This window comes from Pseudonaja textilis, chromosome 2, assembly GCF_049901715.1.
Source record: "Pseudonaja textilis isolate UNSWEBS1 chromosome 2, rPseTex1.2, whole genome shotgun sequence".
NCBI lineage: Eukaryota > Metazoa > Chordata > Lepidosauria > Squamata > Elapidae > Pseudonaja > Pseudonaja textilis.
In genome coordinates this window covers 142,375,352-142,392,143 of record NC_141991.1, presented here as the reverse complement: position 1 = coordinate 142,392,143, position 16,792 = coordinate 142,375,352, and the positions used below count along the sequence as shown (strand labels likewise).

The 16,792-nt window shown below is 40.4% G+C and overlaps 1 protein-coding gene across 1 annotated transcript; it reads right to left on the bottom strand.

The window, feature by feature from the left end:
* Positions 1-4,254: 4,254 nt before the first annotated feature.
* Positions 4,255-7,745, bottom strand: LOC113454423 (lysozyme C, milk isozyme-like). The gene is made up of 5 exons (XM_087923189.1): positions 7,575-7,745; positions 6,643-6,804; positions 5,670-5,846; positions 5,495-5,573; positions 4,255-4,555 (listed from the first exon to the last, which is right to left on the bottom strand). The coding sequence occupies exons 1-5, from the start codon at positions 7,708-7,710 to the stop codon at positions 4,489-4,491; spliced, it is 621 nt and encodes a 206-aa protein (XP_087779315.1). The 5' UTR covers positions 7,711-7,745; the 3' UTR covers positions 4,255-4,488.
* Positions 7,746-16,792: the final 9,047 nt, after the last annotated feature.

The window sequence follows — 16,792 nt, the reverse complement described above, 5'->3', positions numbered from 1 at the left end:
TGAATCAATATTGAAATTGTCTAAATAATTGCCCTTACTGCCCAGTGAATCTTTTCAATAAAATGAATGCCAGGTATTGCGTTCTGAGACTTTGCTGGACAGTTCTCACTCAGGTACGTGTTTCCAGTGGGAACGTGGACCGCTCCTATTGCCTGATGCCATTTGACAGCTGACTATAAAAGGAAGCTGTTAAACAGCATCAGCCATTGCCTGTCAGCTGGCCGCCCTGTTACCTCACGGCAGCCGTGGCAACCCTTTATTTTTAAATAAAGTTACTTGCTGAATGATGCTCTGCTTTGCCTCCGTTATTTCCTCTGCCTGCTTTTTACCAGGCATACTTACTGGAGACTTTTGCTAAAAGATGTTACCCTTGTAGCCAATGAAAAAACAGTTTTAGACTCTGCTGTGTGCTAGGCCAGGGCTGATCCTCTCCTACATGACCAAAAAGCATATTCAGGCTTCTAGGATCCCTTTATCCACTTTATCCACAAAGCAAATTTATGATTCCATTTTCATGGAAACCTTTTAATAGCGCTGGCTCTAGACTACATGGCACTCCTAGGCCACATTGAGTGATGGCACCACTTCCCATCAGTGCAAAGAGTCAGCCCTCCCTTTTCCCCAGGTTTAAATAATTGTTATAGCTAAAATAGTTCTGCCTTTTATACCTCTGGCAATAAAGTCAGAAACAGATGCCACGGATGCCCAATAGATAATTTGGACACCCACATAACTTTGATAGAGTCCATGTAACCCAGAGCTGAAGAAAATTAAATTCCAAAGTATTAGGTGAGCACCAGAGGATCATAAAATCCTAGCCAAAATCTGTGAATGCTTCAGAAGAGTACACAGCAGAGTAACTTTTAGATAAGTCAAGTGTTGGCTACTCAATGTCATTATGATTTGCTTTTAAATGCTGATTGCTGGCTCAAGAGTTTCCCATCTAATGATCTCCTGCTGCAGCCCCCTTTCGTACCTATCTTATGACTTGGAGGCTTCATGAATGATCTTCCCCTGCTTCTCTCACTGCTATGCTTTTTACAGATTCACTTCTCTGATCCTAGGGATGGGATTAAACTCCTGGTGTTTAAAAGGCCATCTACCAAATCCTTTTGCAACCTGTCCCTACTGGGTAGTAAACCCAGTGTAGCAATACAAATGCAACTTGTCGTATTCAGAAAGCATACTTTACCACCAATGCTAAAAGTTGTATAATAGTCTAAAGAAAGACTATTAACTTCTATGACTACAAATTCAGTTGCTACCCAATGTTACAAGTGGAAGATGATTCAGAGATTCAGAGAGAGATTGATTCAGCTGGCACTTATCACTAGCAGACACAATTTTCTTAGCACAAGCAATATCATCTGTGATGTCATCATCTGTCAAAGCTTCCAAAGAGGCAAATTGGAATTTGTCCAGTTCCAGATGTTTCAATGTTAGGACACTAATTATGTACATTATGCAATACATTCATATCCTTAGTGGTATCGTCTACTTTTTGTACAGCTGGTGTAGACCATGAATTTCCTCTTCTCATGTTCTAACCATGCAGAGTAACAACTCTGAAAAATGTAGTGGACCAGTAATCAGTTTCCCTCTAGAGCTGAATATGCTGGATATGCAGTCTTCCCAACAGTCTCATTGCATTTTTGGAAAGGAGCGAGAGAAGAAATCTCTCACTCATGTCCAAGAACTAGATTTCTCTGACAAACAGGATCAGGTTCCTAAATTAGGTGCTGTTGTGAAGCTGAAATTGCTGCCCTTAACTTGTACCTCCGGCAAGGTATTGACTAATTACAGTGAAGATAGGATCAGGTGGCTCTCCAAGCAAGCAACCCTTTTCATTGCACATGGAGACCCAGTTTAGTCTAGTGGTAAAGCTCCTGGGTACAATCTGGATCTAATGTCCTAATCCATTGTCAGCTCAAATCAGCAGGAATTGTAACTATTGCTGGTATTTGTAAGCTCTCCAGGCAAATACACTTCTTTTAATAGATTTATTTTGCAATTTGATCCTCATTCATTGTCTCTATATGAACAAATCACCCATCCAAATCAAAGTACATTGTAATGGTCACTCACTTGGTGCATTCAACCCACATGCCTTCTATCACTCATGAATTCTTAATCTTATCCCACCATGAAATTGTGAGCAGAGGAACTTCTTGGTACCATTCCTGCTGCACTGGGATTAATTTCATGGCTCCAACCCTCAGTTCCATCTATTAAAATGAACAGAAACACTCTTACATGCAAAGCTTTCTGCTTATTTCAATAAAGGTATGAACCTATCAACAGATTGTCATACACTGACTTTCTTTCAACCAAACTATATCTTTTTTCTTATCCTTAGTAAATATTCTTCCAAAGTACATCCATCCATCTACTTGTTCTAATCTTTCACCATAAATGTACAGTATAACTTGTTAGAAATGTAAGTCACCTAACAGTTGGGTTGGAAATACAGTATATAAACCAGGATAGACATTTTAATACTGTCTCTTTAAGGGAAAGCTAAAATTGTAATTGGGTGTGGTTCCTCAAATGGCCATAAGATGGAGCCAGAAACCTGGTTTCTCAGAGTGTTGCCGTTCCTGCATTTTCCTATTGACTGTTGCTGATCATCGTTATTCTTGGATTCATGTAAGTCTGTTACTGAACTGTTTATGATACTGGATTTTGCTATTGGATTATCCCTGGATTGAAAACTGACTGCTATAACCTTGTATGACTTGGACTGTTTGTTGGACGTTGCTTAACCGTTTACTGGAAGTAAAACCTACATTTTACTATACAGTGTATCTGTGTGCTGGTTGTGTGTTATTCTTCACCATTCTCACTACGTCTCCCTGTGTGCGCTCATTCTCCTAATGGGGAATTACCTCAACACAACTTGCATAATGTATGGATATCTCCTACCTCTGAAGGTATATGTTACCTTTCTCAATTCAAAATCACTGACAAGAGCCCTCAGTGCTCCTCTAATTTTTGAGGCATGGCCTTGGAGGGCTTTGGGAACAAAATGGCCCACCAAGTGACTCTGGGAAATTATGATTGAAAACCTATCTAGATCCTCCTGAAATTAAAAAAACTGAATCCTCCTTATGTTGGATCCTTCACATACAGAATAGCTTGACCCTCAGTTCTCAGTAGAATCCAGTGCTGCAAATCCCCTCAAGTGAGAGCTCAAAAAGGAGTGTGGATTCTTTCTGGATAAAATTATTACAGATTGGGAGGTTTTGCAGGAAAACCTTGCTTAATATTTTCCAAGTTAGCCAGGAACTGCCATTAGCTTTTTTCTGCCATCTTCTGTTTGTGGTTTTCTGCGTATGTTTACCTGAACAGAGTTTCCAGCAGAGTTTCAAGCAGACTTCTCAACTTTCTGCATGTGCAGGTATCACAGCCGGACCATCATTTGTTATACATACTGGAACTGAGGATGCACAGAGTAGACTAGATTTAACAGACTAGCATATCTGGACTATGAGAAGAGATGTGAAAAGGATTTTGGAATAGCGAACATCACAATGATTTGATCTGTGTCATTAATCTGCTAATGTTGCTTTCTTGTTTAGATGTCTGCTATTTGGCAGATAACCTAATGGGATTTAAATATGAAGAACAGTTGCAGGAACTGGGTGTATCTTGTTTAGTGAAAAAAAGGACCAAAGCCCCAGAGGGCAGGACATGAAGCAATGGGTGGAAGTTAATCAAGGAAAGAACCAACTTAGAACTAAGGAGAAATTTCCTGACAGTTGGAATAAATAATCAGTGGAACAACTCGCCTCCAGAAGTTGGGAATGCTCCAACACTGGAAATTTTTAAGAAGAAATTGGATAACTATTTGTCTGAAGTGGTGTAGAGTTTCCTGCCTAGGCAGGGGGTTGGACTAGAAGACCTTCCAACTCTGTTATTCTATTCTATTCTATTCTATTCTATTCTATTCTATTCTATTCTATTCTATTCTATTCTATTCTATTCTCTGTTCTGTTCTGTTCTGTTCTATTCTATTCTATTCTATTCTATTCTATTCTATTCTATTCTAAATGGCCACCTAATTCTAAATGCAGTCCTCATTTTTTTCTTACAGCAAAGACCAAAAGTCAAGCCTTAACATAACTGGAGGTTGACCATAGAATTTGTCTGGCCGTGCTTGGATGCCAATCTACCATTTGCAAATGAGTGGTAGCCAGTTCAATTATGTTGGAGTAATGAAGGATGAAAGGAAACAAATCATGATACAGAGAAGGGTTTAATGCACAATACTCGTTTTATTGAAGCAAGTTTTGAAGATTTTTTAAAAGCATTATGTTTCCCTCTTTTCCACCCAGAAATCATTTAAAAATCATTGTTTTGTGTGCAAAGAAACTCATTCTTCCCAACATGTGGAGTACAGGTCTAGAATCAAACTGCTCAATGTGGTTATATAAGGAATAATATCATTGTCACCACAGAAGGAGGAAGAGAAATGCAGGATCATCAAACTCAGAGCCAGCAGCCACTGGTCCATCTTGACAGATTTTTTCCTTTGCAGTTTTTTTGCCAGGCAGACCTTAAGAAAGAATAAAAATAAGAAAAATGCACATTTTTGTAGAACACACTTGTGATAGTGTTTTTAACAGTTTCAAATGGCGTAATTCTACTTGGAAAGATTTAGGAAACATCGAGGTGAGCTAGTGCAACTATCATTCATTCATCTTTCCTGTTCATTGACAGTTCTTTTCTTAGTTGTTTAAATAAATCTCCTATCCTCCAGATTAAAACAATAGTTTTAGCTTAAAAAGTCCTGGCTTTTTATTTCTCATAATAAAGCTTACATGCCGTAATGTCCAGTAGATACTTTGGACTCTCTTCAGAACAGCACACAGAATACTTTTATATAATTCAGATTATTTACCACAAAGCATTTTTATTCTTTGCTTCTAGATACTCAGCTGAAAAGTTTTTGATCTCATGATCTTCTGCTGCCTCTCCCGCCCCTTACTATTCATTCTATAATTGGATGCTTCATGAATGATCTCTTCCTATTTCTCATAGTACTGCTGGTAGGTTCTTTACCTACCAGATCTCTGTTCCCATGGAGTTTGTCCACGGAATCCTTGGGTTCAAAAGATCCTCTGCCTAATTCTTCTGCTACTCAGTACTAAATCCTAGATTTTTTAACAGCTGACAAGCACAGAAGTGGACAATTGATGTAAAATGACTGGGAAGGAGTAACCCAGCTATAACCAGCATCAACAGTTGTGTCTTAAATTGTGTCTCAGGCTACTTTTAAACCAGGATTCAAAAGACTTCTTAAACCCATATTATAAAGCAACCAGAATGCAGGTGTAGCAATAAAAACACAATCTGTAATGTTCAGATAGTATATTTCACTACCAGTGCTAAGACGTCTTACAATAGTCTAAAGAAACTAATTAAATTTCATGAGTACAAATTCAGTTGCTAGCCAATGTTCCAAATATAAGATGATAATGAGATATTGACTCACCAGGCATTCATCCCATTGGGATCACGCACAATTCTTTTAGCACAAGTAATATCATCAGTGATGTCATCATTTATGAAAGCTGCCAAAAGAGCAAATTAGAACTTATCCAATTCCAGATGTTTCAAAGGTATTTCCAAAAATTTCCATAAACTTATTGTTTAAAACAGATTCTTACCCAGCTGGTGTAGACCATGAAATGCCTTTTCTCCTGCTCTGAACATGGAGAGTAACAAGTTTGAAAAATGTAGAGTACTAAGAGTTTGTTTGTGCTCTAGACTGAAAATGCTGGATATGAAGGCATCCCGACAGCAGTATTGCATTCTTGGAAAGGAGCCAGAGAGGAAATATCTCACTTAACTCCTAAATTCTGACAATGGGCAGAAAACACTGGATTGAGCATAGCTGGCTAGAGAATTCTGGGATTGAAGCCCACAAGTCTGAAAGTTGCCAAGTTTGGGGACCCCTGCTCTAGCAAGATATTAATTATTGTGAAGATAGGATCATGTGGCTCCTTTATAAGCAACACTTTTCATTGTACAACATGGAGAGCAGATTTAGTCTAGCGGTTAAATCTCCAGGCTACAAACCAGGAGACTGTGAGCTCTAATCTCACCTTGGGCCAGTCTCTTCCTCTCAGTCCAACTCAATTCACAGAGTTAAGTTTGTTTCAAGGAAAATAGGAGGAGGAGAAAGAATGAGTGCGAGGTATGTGTGCTGCCTTGAGTTGTTTATAAAAGTAATAAAAGTGAAGAAATCTTTAAAAAGCACTGAAGAGAGTGTGAGATAGTTAATGTGAGAGGGACAGGGGGACTTCACCACATAGAAGTCTTTTATTCTTTAGATAATACTGTGGTGGATGTTCTGGGGACAGAAATGGAGATATATCTGTGTGGAGGAATTTAGAGTAGTTGTGACAAATTGGGTAGCAGGACATTAAACAGAAAAAGGCCAAGAGGCCAACACAAAGCAGAGTGGCTAGATATTATCACTGTTGAGCCAAGCAGGAACTCAAAACAATTTTTATAGACAGTGTTGATGAGCCCATATCAATCCTATCCATCTGAAACACAGCAAGGAGTATAGGCATATTATCCCATTGTGTCATAGAACATAATAGCAACAGAATTTTGGAAGCCTGTCAGACTTACCACTGCAAGGCTTATTACAGCCATTAGTTGTGGGACACTGGTAATCGTTGCACCACCAATAGCTGCTTATCTGGAAAATCCCATATTCACGATTGCCATTTGAAGTTTGTGGCCCCACAAATCCGCTGTTGTATCTGCTCTGATAATAAGCCATACATATCCCTGGAAGAAAGCAAATGGGGAATGGGCTATATATATCTGTGCTGTAAATGAAAAAGCCACCCTGATTTTTTTTTTAAAATACAACATTTAGAACATAATGCTTAACTATCTTCTCATTCTTCCCTCAATCAAGGAAGGACCCCAGAAGTCCAATATATTTTGGAAACCTTCAGGGAATTTGAAATAAATCTGATTCTGTCTCCAAAATATACCTGGAGTTCTTAATGGCGCAAAAAGCCACCTCCCCTTCTTCCTAATTTGAGCCTTCCTGGGACAAGGTACATTTTCATTGTACATCTTTTGGCAATCTGCACATGTAGAAAATGTTCTATGATGGGGCCTTCAATTGTATACTAAATTTAAATGATGGAATTTGAAAGATCTTACCTTTGAGAGGATGTTTATCCTGGTAGGGATAATAACCCTTATTCTTAAGAGAGTAAATACAATATTGTCTAAGCCATAAGTGTAGAAAAAAAAAACCTACACGGAGACCAGGATGGCATAACCATATCTCAGTTCTGCAATTGTCCCAATCAGGCAACAAATTGGAAATCTACTATCTTGATAAAAAAATAAGGGTGTTAGTCCTTGGAGAAGCTATCTCTAATCATTTGGGATGGGAAGAAAGCATATCTTCTCATTCTAAGAAGATTCAAAAGATTCATTGGGAAGGTTGATTGAACTAATTCTTGAAAGATCTGCCCCATTTTGGATCCCCCTTGCAAACCTGGAACTTGCTCAGGTGGAGAAAAGAAGAGTAAACTCACAGTCGCCCAAGCTGTAGCCACAATATCCATCCATGCCATTTCGTCTCAGAATTGAAACCAGTTGACATCTGGAGTACACTTTGGCTTCATTGGCTGCAATAAAGAGGAAGAGGATGGCAAGGACTATTGCCTTCATTGCTGCGGCTCCTTGGAGGATGATGTCTGACTTTGCCAGGACAGCTACAGGATTTTATAGTCACAGCTTGAGAAACTGGCACCTCTGGAGAGGTGGTAAACAAGGTACGTAGCAATAATCCCCTACCTGAGATTAATGTCAACTAATAAGTAGGGAGTGCTGAGGGCAAAGATCCAGGAGAAATAATAATTACCATTTCAATTTTATCAGAAGCCAAAACAAACGAATAGTGGACAGCATTATAAATGCTTGACAGATATTGGTTCAATGAACGAGTGCTGGTTTCAACTGTGTGATTGATGACGCAAGCTTTTTTATGCGCCTCACATTTGATGCATATGAAAAAGGGAAAGGGTTTTTATTGTGTGGTGATTGCCGCCTTCTTGACTTTTCAGACCTCCATCCCATAGACATTCCTCTCTCTCTGGGGAACTCAACATGTAGTTGAGGTTTCTATTTGTATCAATACAACTCTGGTTTCGGTATATATTTTTTGGTCTGATGAAGTTTGTGGAGTAATGCAACATATTGAAATCACCCAGTGAACAGTATTTTATTTCTTGGTTTTATTGCTGTTTTACCCTTCTTACCTGTGTCAAGTCATCATCAACTCTCTGTGACCACATAATTTTTTTCCATGATCTGAAATTGCTGAATTCTATAACTGGATTCTGTGAATCATTCACAGTATAAGTCACTGCAGTGTACTCTACATAGGCTGTCCTGGAAGACTACCCAGAATCTACATATAGTCCAGAAATAGGCAGCAGAGGTCAGTTGCTGTTAGAAATTCTGTATAAAGCCCCACAGACCTAATGGTGGACTGGTGCATAGTCCACATGTGCTTTTCTGCTTAGCTGTGACAAAAAGCAAGACGCATTTTATTCAGAGAAAAGACATCGAGTATACCATAGATGCAATTACAAATTTATAAACATTGTCATGTACTGGTTGGAGAGTATCCCTCTCTGCTGCTGTATTATTTCAACTCCTTCCCTCAAAATGATGCTATAGAGCACTGCACCACAAAACAACTAGACATAAGGACATTTTTTTCCTGAACACCATCATTCTGCTAAACAAATAATTCCCTCAACACTGTCCAACTATTTTCAGAGTCTGAACTACTATTACTGTTAATCTTCTCATCACTCCTTCTCATCACTCCTCATCCAGTCCCACTTATTACTGTATGACTGTAACTTTGTCGCTTGTATCCTTACAATTTACATTGACTGTTTTCTAGTATGGTTTGATTGCTTATTGTACCCTATGACTATTATTAAGTGTGTGCTTAGGAAGGGGTTGAGGTCAATAGTAGACAGTCTAAGGTTAAAATTTTGGGGTTTGGGGAAGAAACCAGAGTCAGGTAGAGTATTCCAAACATTGACCACTCTGTTACTGAAGTCGTATTTTCTGCAGTCAGGTTTGCTGCGGTTAATCTTGAGTTTGTATCTATTGTGTGCTATTGTATTGTTATGATTAAAGCTGAAGTATTCAGTTGCAGGTAGGACATTGCAATGTATGATTTTATATACTATATTAGATTGGACCAGAGGCAGCATAGTTGTAGGTTTTCTAGGTCTAGAGTTTCAAGTCTGGTGGCATAAGGTACTCTGCAATGAGTAGAGGAGCGGAGAAGTCTTCTTGTGAAATATTTCCGGACTTTTTCAATTGTGTTAATATCAGATACATGATATGGGTTCCAGACTGATGAGCTGTATTCCAGTATAGGTCAAGCAAATGTTTTGTATGCTCTAGTTAGTAGTGTGATATTACCAAAGAAGAAGCTACATAGGATTAGATTAACAACTGTTAATGCCTTTTTGGCTATGTAGTTACAGTGGGCTCTAGCACTTAGGTCATTTGAGATGAGTACTCCAAGGTCCTTGACAAAGTTTGGATCTTCAACAAGGTCTTGACTATTTAGCTTGTATTTTATTTTCTGATTTTTTTTCTGCCAATGTGTAAGACAGAGCATTTATTTGTTGAGATTTCAAGTTGCCATTTGATTGACCATTCTGATACATAATCCAGGTCTTTGGGGAGGGTAGTAGTATTGTCTGTGGTGTTGAATAGCTTTACATCTTCAGCGAAGAGAATGCAGTTGCTCTTAATATGATCACAGAGGTCATTTATGTAGAGTATGAAGAGAGCTGGTCCCAAAAGACTGCCTTGGGGGACACCACTGTTGACAGGTACAGAATTTGATAGGGCACTCTCAATTTTGACCATTTGTTGTCTATTTGACAAGAATGCTTCTATCCAGTTATGTAGGTGTCCAGAGATACCATAAGATTTTAATTTTAGTAGTAGTTTGTCGTGTACCACTGAATCAAAAGCTTTACAGAAGTCTACATAGATTGCGTCTATTGCTTTGCCTTGATCTAGCTGTGTAGTCTATATGTTTTTCCAGTGTAAGAGTTGCAGATTACAGGATAGTTTTTTTCTGAAACCAAATTGTTTATTAGAGAGTAGGTTGGTTGTCTCTAAGTGGAAGATAATGGATTGGTTAATAATTGATTCCATGACTTTACAGGTGACCCATCATAAAGAGATTGGTCTGTAATTTTCAACTAGGCTGGGGTCTCCCTTTTTGAAGATGGGGATGACTGTGGCTTGTGACCATAGTTTTGTCAAGGAGCTGGTCCTGAAAGACTTTTCAAAGATTATGCTTAGAGGTTCGGCTATGGCAGTGGATAGTTTTTTTAAGAAGTAGGCACATATTCTGTCTGGTCCAATAGATAGGGATGGTTTTAGATTGCGCAGTGCTTTTTCAACAATGTCTTCTGTAAAATTGATATGTATTAGATCATTGTAGTTTTCTGTGGTTCGACTAGGAAGTACTGGGCTTGATCCATTTCTGTTTACAAATACTGAGCCAAAGAATGTGTTAAAGAGGTTGGCTTTGATGGTGTCATCATTGCAGTCTTTGCCATTAGGTCCTTGTTAGTGTTTGGGGATAAACCCCCAAGCAGAGTATGCAGCAGCAGTCAAGCCAGGCAGGCAAATGAGAGAGGCTGGGCCCAAGAGTATACACACACTGGAGACAAAAACACTGTTTGTGGTTTTAAAATAGTTATTTAATTCACACAGAGATTAAGAAGTGTCATTCAGTCCATATGTCATTATCTAGTATATCCATTCAGTTATCTAGTCCATTAACAGTAAATACAATGTCTTTATCTGCTTGTAAATCTTCTCCTCCCGATACCTTTCTCTCAAAGACAAACGCTGAATCCACAGCTCACCAAGCAAACAGTCCTTGTGTTCAGTTGAAATGGTATCTGGCACAGTAGCCTCCAAAAGCAAGCAGATAGACGTTCCAGCAGGCAGTAGACCAGGAACAGAACCAGGTGCATCCAGAAGCCAGTGACTCAGACAGTTGCATCCAGAAGCCGGGTCTATTACGTTTCCCTTCCTACCTATATTGCTGCCTGCAACCGCACCCACAATGACATTGCAGTTTCTTGCTTAAAGCTACATAGACACTTAATCCTAGGTTTACATATTTATTCAACCCAAATCTGGTTGGTGTATCCATATACCCAACAGTCCTTTCAGGGCTGGGATGGACCTTGAGTCTTTTAGTTTGTTGTTTACAAAGTTGTAGAAAGCATGGGTGGAATTTGTACATAGAAGGTTTTCCTCTTGTTTAATATAATAATTAGTGCATTCAGTTTTTATATGGTGGCATAAATTTTTGTGTCAGCTTTTGAAGTTGGCAACGTGACCAGATTTGTTTTTTCACCAAAGTGATCGGTTTTTGGATTGAAGCTTCCTTATTGTTATGGGTAATCTGTTTTTCCTGGTTTTGGGAGTTGTTACTGGTGCATATTGTTTGATGGCTCTTTTGATTTCTAGTAAGAATATGTTGTTATGGTCTTAAACAGTATTAAATCCAGTGAATAGAAATTGCCAATCAAGGGAAGAGAGATAGTTGATTATAAGGTCATAGCTGCCTTTTTTGAAATTATAATTGGGGATTTTGTCATTGTGATGATTTTTGTTTGGACGTACATTGAGAAAAAAGTCAATCATTTTGGGGTCACTGTTGGAAAAGGGTTCTTTAATTTGTATTCCATAAATTGAATTGAATTTGTATTCCATAAATTGCAGATGAGATCGAGGCAGTTGTTAAGCCTAGTATTGTTGGTTACTAGTTGTTCCAGTCCCAGATTTGTTACAGCATTGTAGAAGGTTGCATGTATGGGTTCAGTTGTACATTTGTTTAGCGTCCAATTAATATGACGTAGATTGAAGTCACCAAGAAAGATAAAAGCATGTGGGCAGGATGCTGCCCTTGTTAGTAGTGTATTTAGCTTGTTTACATGTTTAATGTCATAATCAGGGGCTCTGTAACATAGTAAGAACCGAAATGTGACATTTAAGGTCAGTTCACAGATAATGGTCTCAGGAAAAGCAAGCTCTTGGGTAACCTGGATGTTTTTTAGATGTAAGGACTTTTTATAGAAGATAGCAACACCACCTCCTCTATGGATTTCACGATCGGATCGGTAAACATGATAGTCTCTTAATGAGGTAATGGAGTCAGGGAGAGATGTGTTGAGCCATGTTTTGCAGACAAATATGATGTTGAATTTAGCCATATTTAGTAAGAGGAGAAATTCAGGTATTTTATTTACAAGGCTTTTTGCATTGAGTAGCTTGCATTTAAGACCAGTTGTAGTTTGAATTGAGGTAGTTGGGGGTGTGCGTGTCTAATCTTGGGTGATGGTAGATTGGTTGAAGAAGGTTTGGATGCTGAGTTGTAGGTTGTGTGACTTTCTTTTGATACAGTCTGCATGTTACCATCAATGTACAGATCCTTCTCTCCATTGTCTGGACAATTTTTGAGTTCTGTGCATAATATATGGGAGCAGGAACATTGCTGTAAGGTTAGGTCAGGACAAGATTGGAGATTTTTATGGTTGGTGTTGTTTTTGGCGAGTGAATTTATAGTATAAATGAATTTACATTTGCTTAATTCATTTTTGAAACGACTCTGCAGAAGCATGGGGCCACAGAGCTGTCTCTGTTTTTGAGATCTCGGCCAATGCAAGAAATGTCAAGTGTTTTACCTTATGATTCTTGACTCTTGATGAATGTATCTTTTCTTTTATGTATACTGAGAGCATTTGCACCAAGGCAAATTCCTTGTGTGTCCAATCACACTGGGCCAATAAAGAATTCTATTCTGTTCTGTTCTGTTGTTCTGTTCTCTTCTACTCTACTCTACTCTATTCTATTGCTGCATAAAATATACGAACACTGTATTCCAACAGTTGCCACTTGTTTTCTTGGGAAATTCAGGGTGTTAGTTTTTATCTGCAAGAGCCCTACATGTCACAATATATATTTTAAAATGTATAACTATATTTTATATATAAAATATATAACTATATTTTACCACCAATGTTAAAGTTGTACAATTGTGCAACAAAAGAAAATTAACTTTCAAAAAAGTGTAATTGCTATCCAATATTATAAATGGAAGATGTTAATGAAAGATTGACTTCCCAGGCATTCATCCTTTGAGGATCACGCACAATTCTCTTAACACAGACAAAATCATCTGTGATGTCATCATTTGTGAAAGCTGCCAGGAGAGGCAAATTAGAATATGTCCCACCCCAGATGTTTCAAAGTTATTTCCAAATATTTGCATAACATTAATATATAAAGCAGAAAAAAATTAGAGACTGTTGATGTTTGTGGAATAGGGAACTTCACCAATTATGGATCTGATGCTCGTTAGAAATCAGACTACACTGGATTGGGTGGCTTGGAGGCACAGATATGTCTTTGTGTAGACAACTTGTGAGAAGCTTAGAAATGGGATACTAAGTGGAGGAGCAGACTGAAGAAGGATAACAGGTCAACAAAAAGCAATGTGGCTAGGTACTATCACAATGACCCAACTAGGAACTTGAACAAAATTTGAGAGACAGGATGATTAAACATGAATCTTCATGAAGTGATGAGTGCATTGGATAATTAAAAAGTGTCAAAACTGCTTTCATGAAAAGCCATAGAGACTCCTGGAAGAAAGTGTAGGAAGTTACCACCCACCCCTCTCCTAGAAAATTGAAATAGCCTAGGAAATATTAAAAAGGCAGAATATTTCCCCTAAAAAGAGAAGTAGAAACTCAGAGAGGCAGAAACTTTGTCAATGGACTGTTAAGGACTGAGCCAGTCTATTCTACAAAACAAAAGTAGGATTAGCCTTCTACCCATCTCACCACTTGGCACCTGGGAAGATTTTATCAGCCAGCAATCAAATAAGCCTGGGACACAGACAAAGCCTACAAAGTTAGCTAAGACCCCTGCCCCCTGGGAGTCTGACAACCAATGGGATACATTTCTTACAGAGGAACAGGAAACACCAAGGTGGGGCTCAACAAAGGTTATAAAACCCAGGTACTCTCAGCAACTCAGCCTTTCTTGACCTTCTCTTCTCACCTTTTTTTATCTCCTTCCTTTTCACTCTGGAGCTCCAGCCCACGTGGTCCTGTCCACCATTAAACCTTCCAAGCAGCCTCCATGTTTCCAGTGTCTTTTTCCCCACTTGGAACTGAACCCAGAAGGATATTTCTTTCAACAAAACAAAATGGGCAAAGGGTCACAAAAGGCCAGGGGTGGGGTTCAACTGGTGCTACTACCAGTTCGGTGACTACGCTATGCGCAAAAAACCCCAAGAAAATACCAACCGAAGTACACAAAGCTTCAAGGAGGACTCGGAATCTATCAAACTACTTTGCTTCCTGCAAAGGTTTCATCATCTAGGTCTGACTTTTATCCCTTATGGGAGGGACTATCATCTCCCAGCCTTACTCCCAAGCCACCCCTTTTGTTTCAGCTGCTCTCGCCTTCTAGCAGCTCTGCGCACATGCACACTGGGGACAGGCTTCCACGGATCCTCTGCTTCACTGCTGCCAGACTCCGAAGGCAGCACCCCACTCCCAGGTGGTCCTGACCCCACCCCTGCATTGGACTCAGGATCCTCATCTGAGTCCTCTCCAGACTTCCTGACTGGTCCCCTTTCATCCTCGCTGTCCGATTCCACTGCTGTCTGCACCAGCTTCCAGTGAACCACAGCATACCTTGTTAGATCTGGGAGGATGGGTCCAAGAACGGAGACAAGACTCAGATAGCAACAACAGCTCTTTATTAGTGACTTCAGATCTGAGTGAAACATCCCAGCCACAGCAGCCCCTTATATAGGGCTGGCTGTGGCTAGACAGCCAATGACGGCGATTTGAGTTTGCCGCACTTGGCTGGGCCAATCGCGGCAGCCCGTTTACTAGCCAATCAGATCAGTCTGCGGTGACCAATCACGATCTGCTACTCGCAGGCCAATCAAAGTTGCAGGCTTTCGAGCCTGCTAGTCCAGAACACCCCTCCTCTCTCGATTCCGTTTAAGGGGTGGAGTTATGTAGTCTCGCAGGTAGGCAGGTCTTCGTACCTGTCTACCTGACTTTCGTAATTCCAATTGTCCGTGTTCACTTTCAGGATCAGGCGTACTGCCTGCTGGATCTAACTGGAACGGTGAACCGGTGCCATGGTTGTGACTCTCCTCTGGTGACCTCAGGGTGATTGAGTCATCAGCTTTGTTGCTACTGCTATGGCTCCCCGGGCTCGCTGAACCTGCTTGGTTGTTGCTTCTAGGTGAAGTGTTCGTTTGCCCAGGTTCAACTACCATTGGTGAGTATTGTAAGCTATGATGTGGTGATCTTGGGGTTAGTTCAGATGAGACAGGTGTTGGTTCTATTTCAGGACTCACGGCTTCCCCTCCCCCCCCTGCTGTCATGGCTGGGGTCAGGGATGGAAGTTGTGGTCAGTCTGGAGCTTAGCTGGTCAATGTGGAGTTTCCGCGCTCTGCCATCAGTGGTCAGTAGGTGGTAGGAGCGGGGGCCCGTGACTTGAGTCATTTGAGCAGGAATCCAGAGGGGGTCCCCTGAAAAGTTTTTTGCAAATACAAGGTCTCCTACCTTAAAGGCGCGGTGCTTGCTGCTGGAACCCAGGGGTTTTTCTGGGGTATAAGCAGGGTGTAACTGGTCTAGAGGCGATCTGAGTTTCCTGGCCATCAGGAGTTCAGCTGGGCTCTTGTTGGTAGTGCTGTTAGGTGTGATGTGCTGGAGAAGGAGCATCCTAGTGACTTTATCGTGGATGTTTCCTTGTTCCATTTTTTGTAGAGTTTTCTTTGTGAACTGAACCATTTATTCAGCCCTACCATTCGCCGCTGGATGAGCCGGGGATGTTAGTGCGTGTCAGATGCCCCACTCAGCTAGGTATTGTTCGAAGGCTAAGGCAGTAAATTGGGGCCCATTGTCGGATACCAGGACATCGGGTAGGCCGTGTGTTGCAAAAAGTCTGTTCAATTTCTTGATGACTGCGTCTGTGGTGGTTTTTTTTTTCATTTTATTAACCTCGAGCCAGTTAGAATATGTGTCTACTGTTATCAAGAAAGTGTGTCCTTTAGTAGGTCCTGCAAAGTCAATATGAATATGCGACCAGGGACCTCTGGGTGTTTCCCATTCTGCTGATGGAGCTTTTGGTGGGGCTGAGTGATTTTCTTGGCATCTGTTACAGGAGGTGACCCAGGTTTCAATTTGTTTGTCCATACCTGGCCACCAGGCGTAGCTCCTTGCCAGCACTTTCATAAGCACGATGCCCGAGTGTCCATTGTGCAGCATTTGTAGGACTTTTTTTTGTAGTTTAGTTGGTATGACTACTCGGTCTCCCCATAATACGCACCCTCTTTGTGAGAAAAGTTCTGTCTGTCAATTCTTGAAGGGATTAAAGGTTTCCTTGGGCTCGTTTTCTGGCCATCCCCTCTCCACCCGGCCAAGGACTCGTGCCAAACATGAGTCTTTTTTGGTTTCCCAAGGCGATGTCCTGGGCAGTTAGTGGGGGTGAGGGAATTGTCTCGATTTGTAATATTGGTAGCGTGGGAGCTGGATCATCTTGCAGTTCGGGTAGTAGAGAGCGGCTCTAAGCATCTGCATGAGGAATAGATTTTCCAGGGCGATGCCTTAGTTGATAGTCATAGGCAGCTAGGAACTCCGACCAACGCGTCATT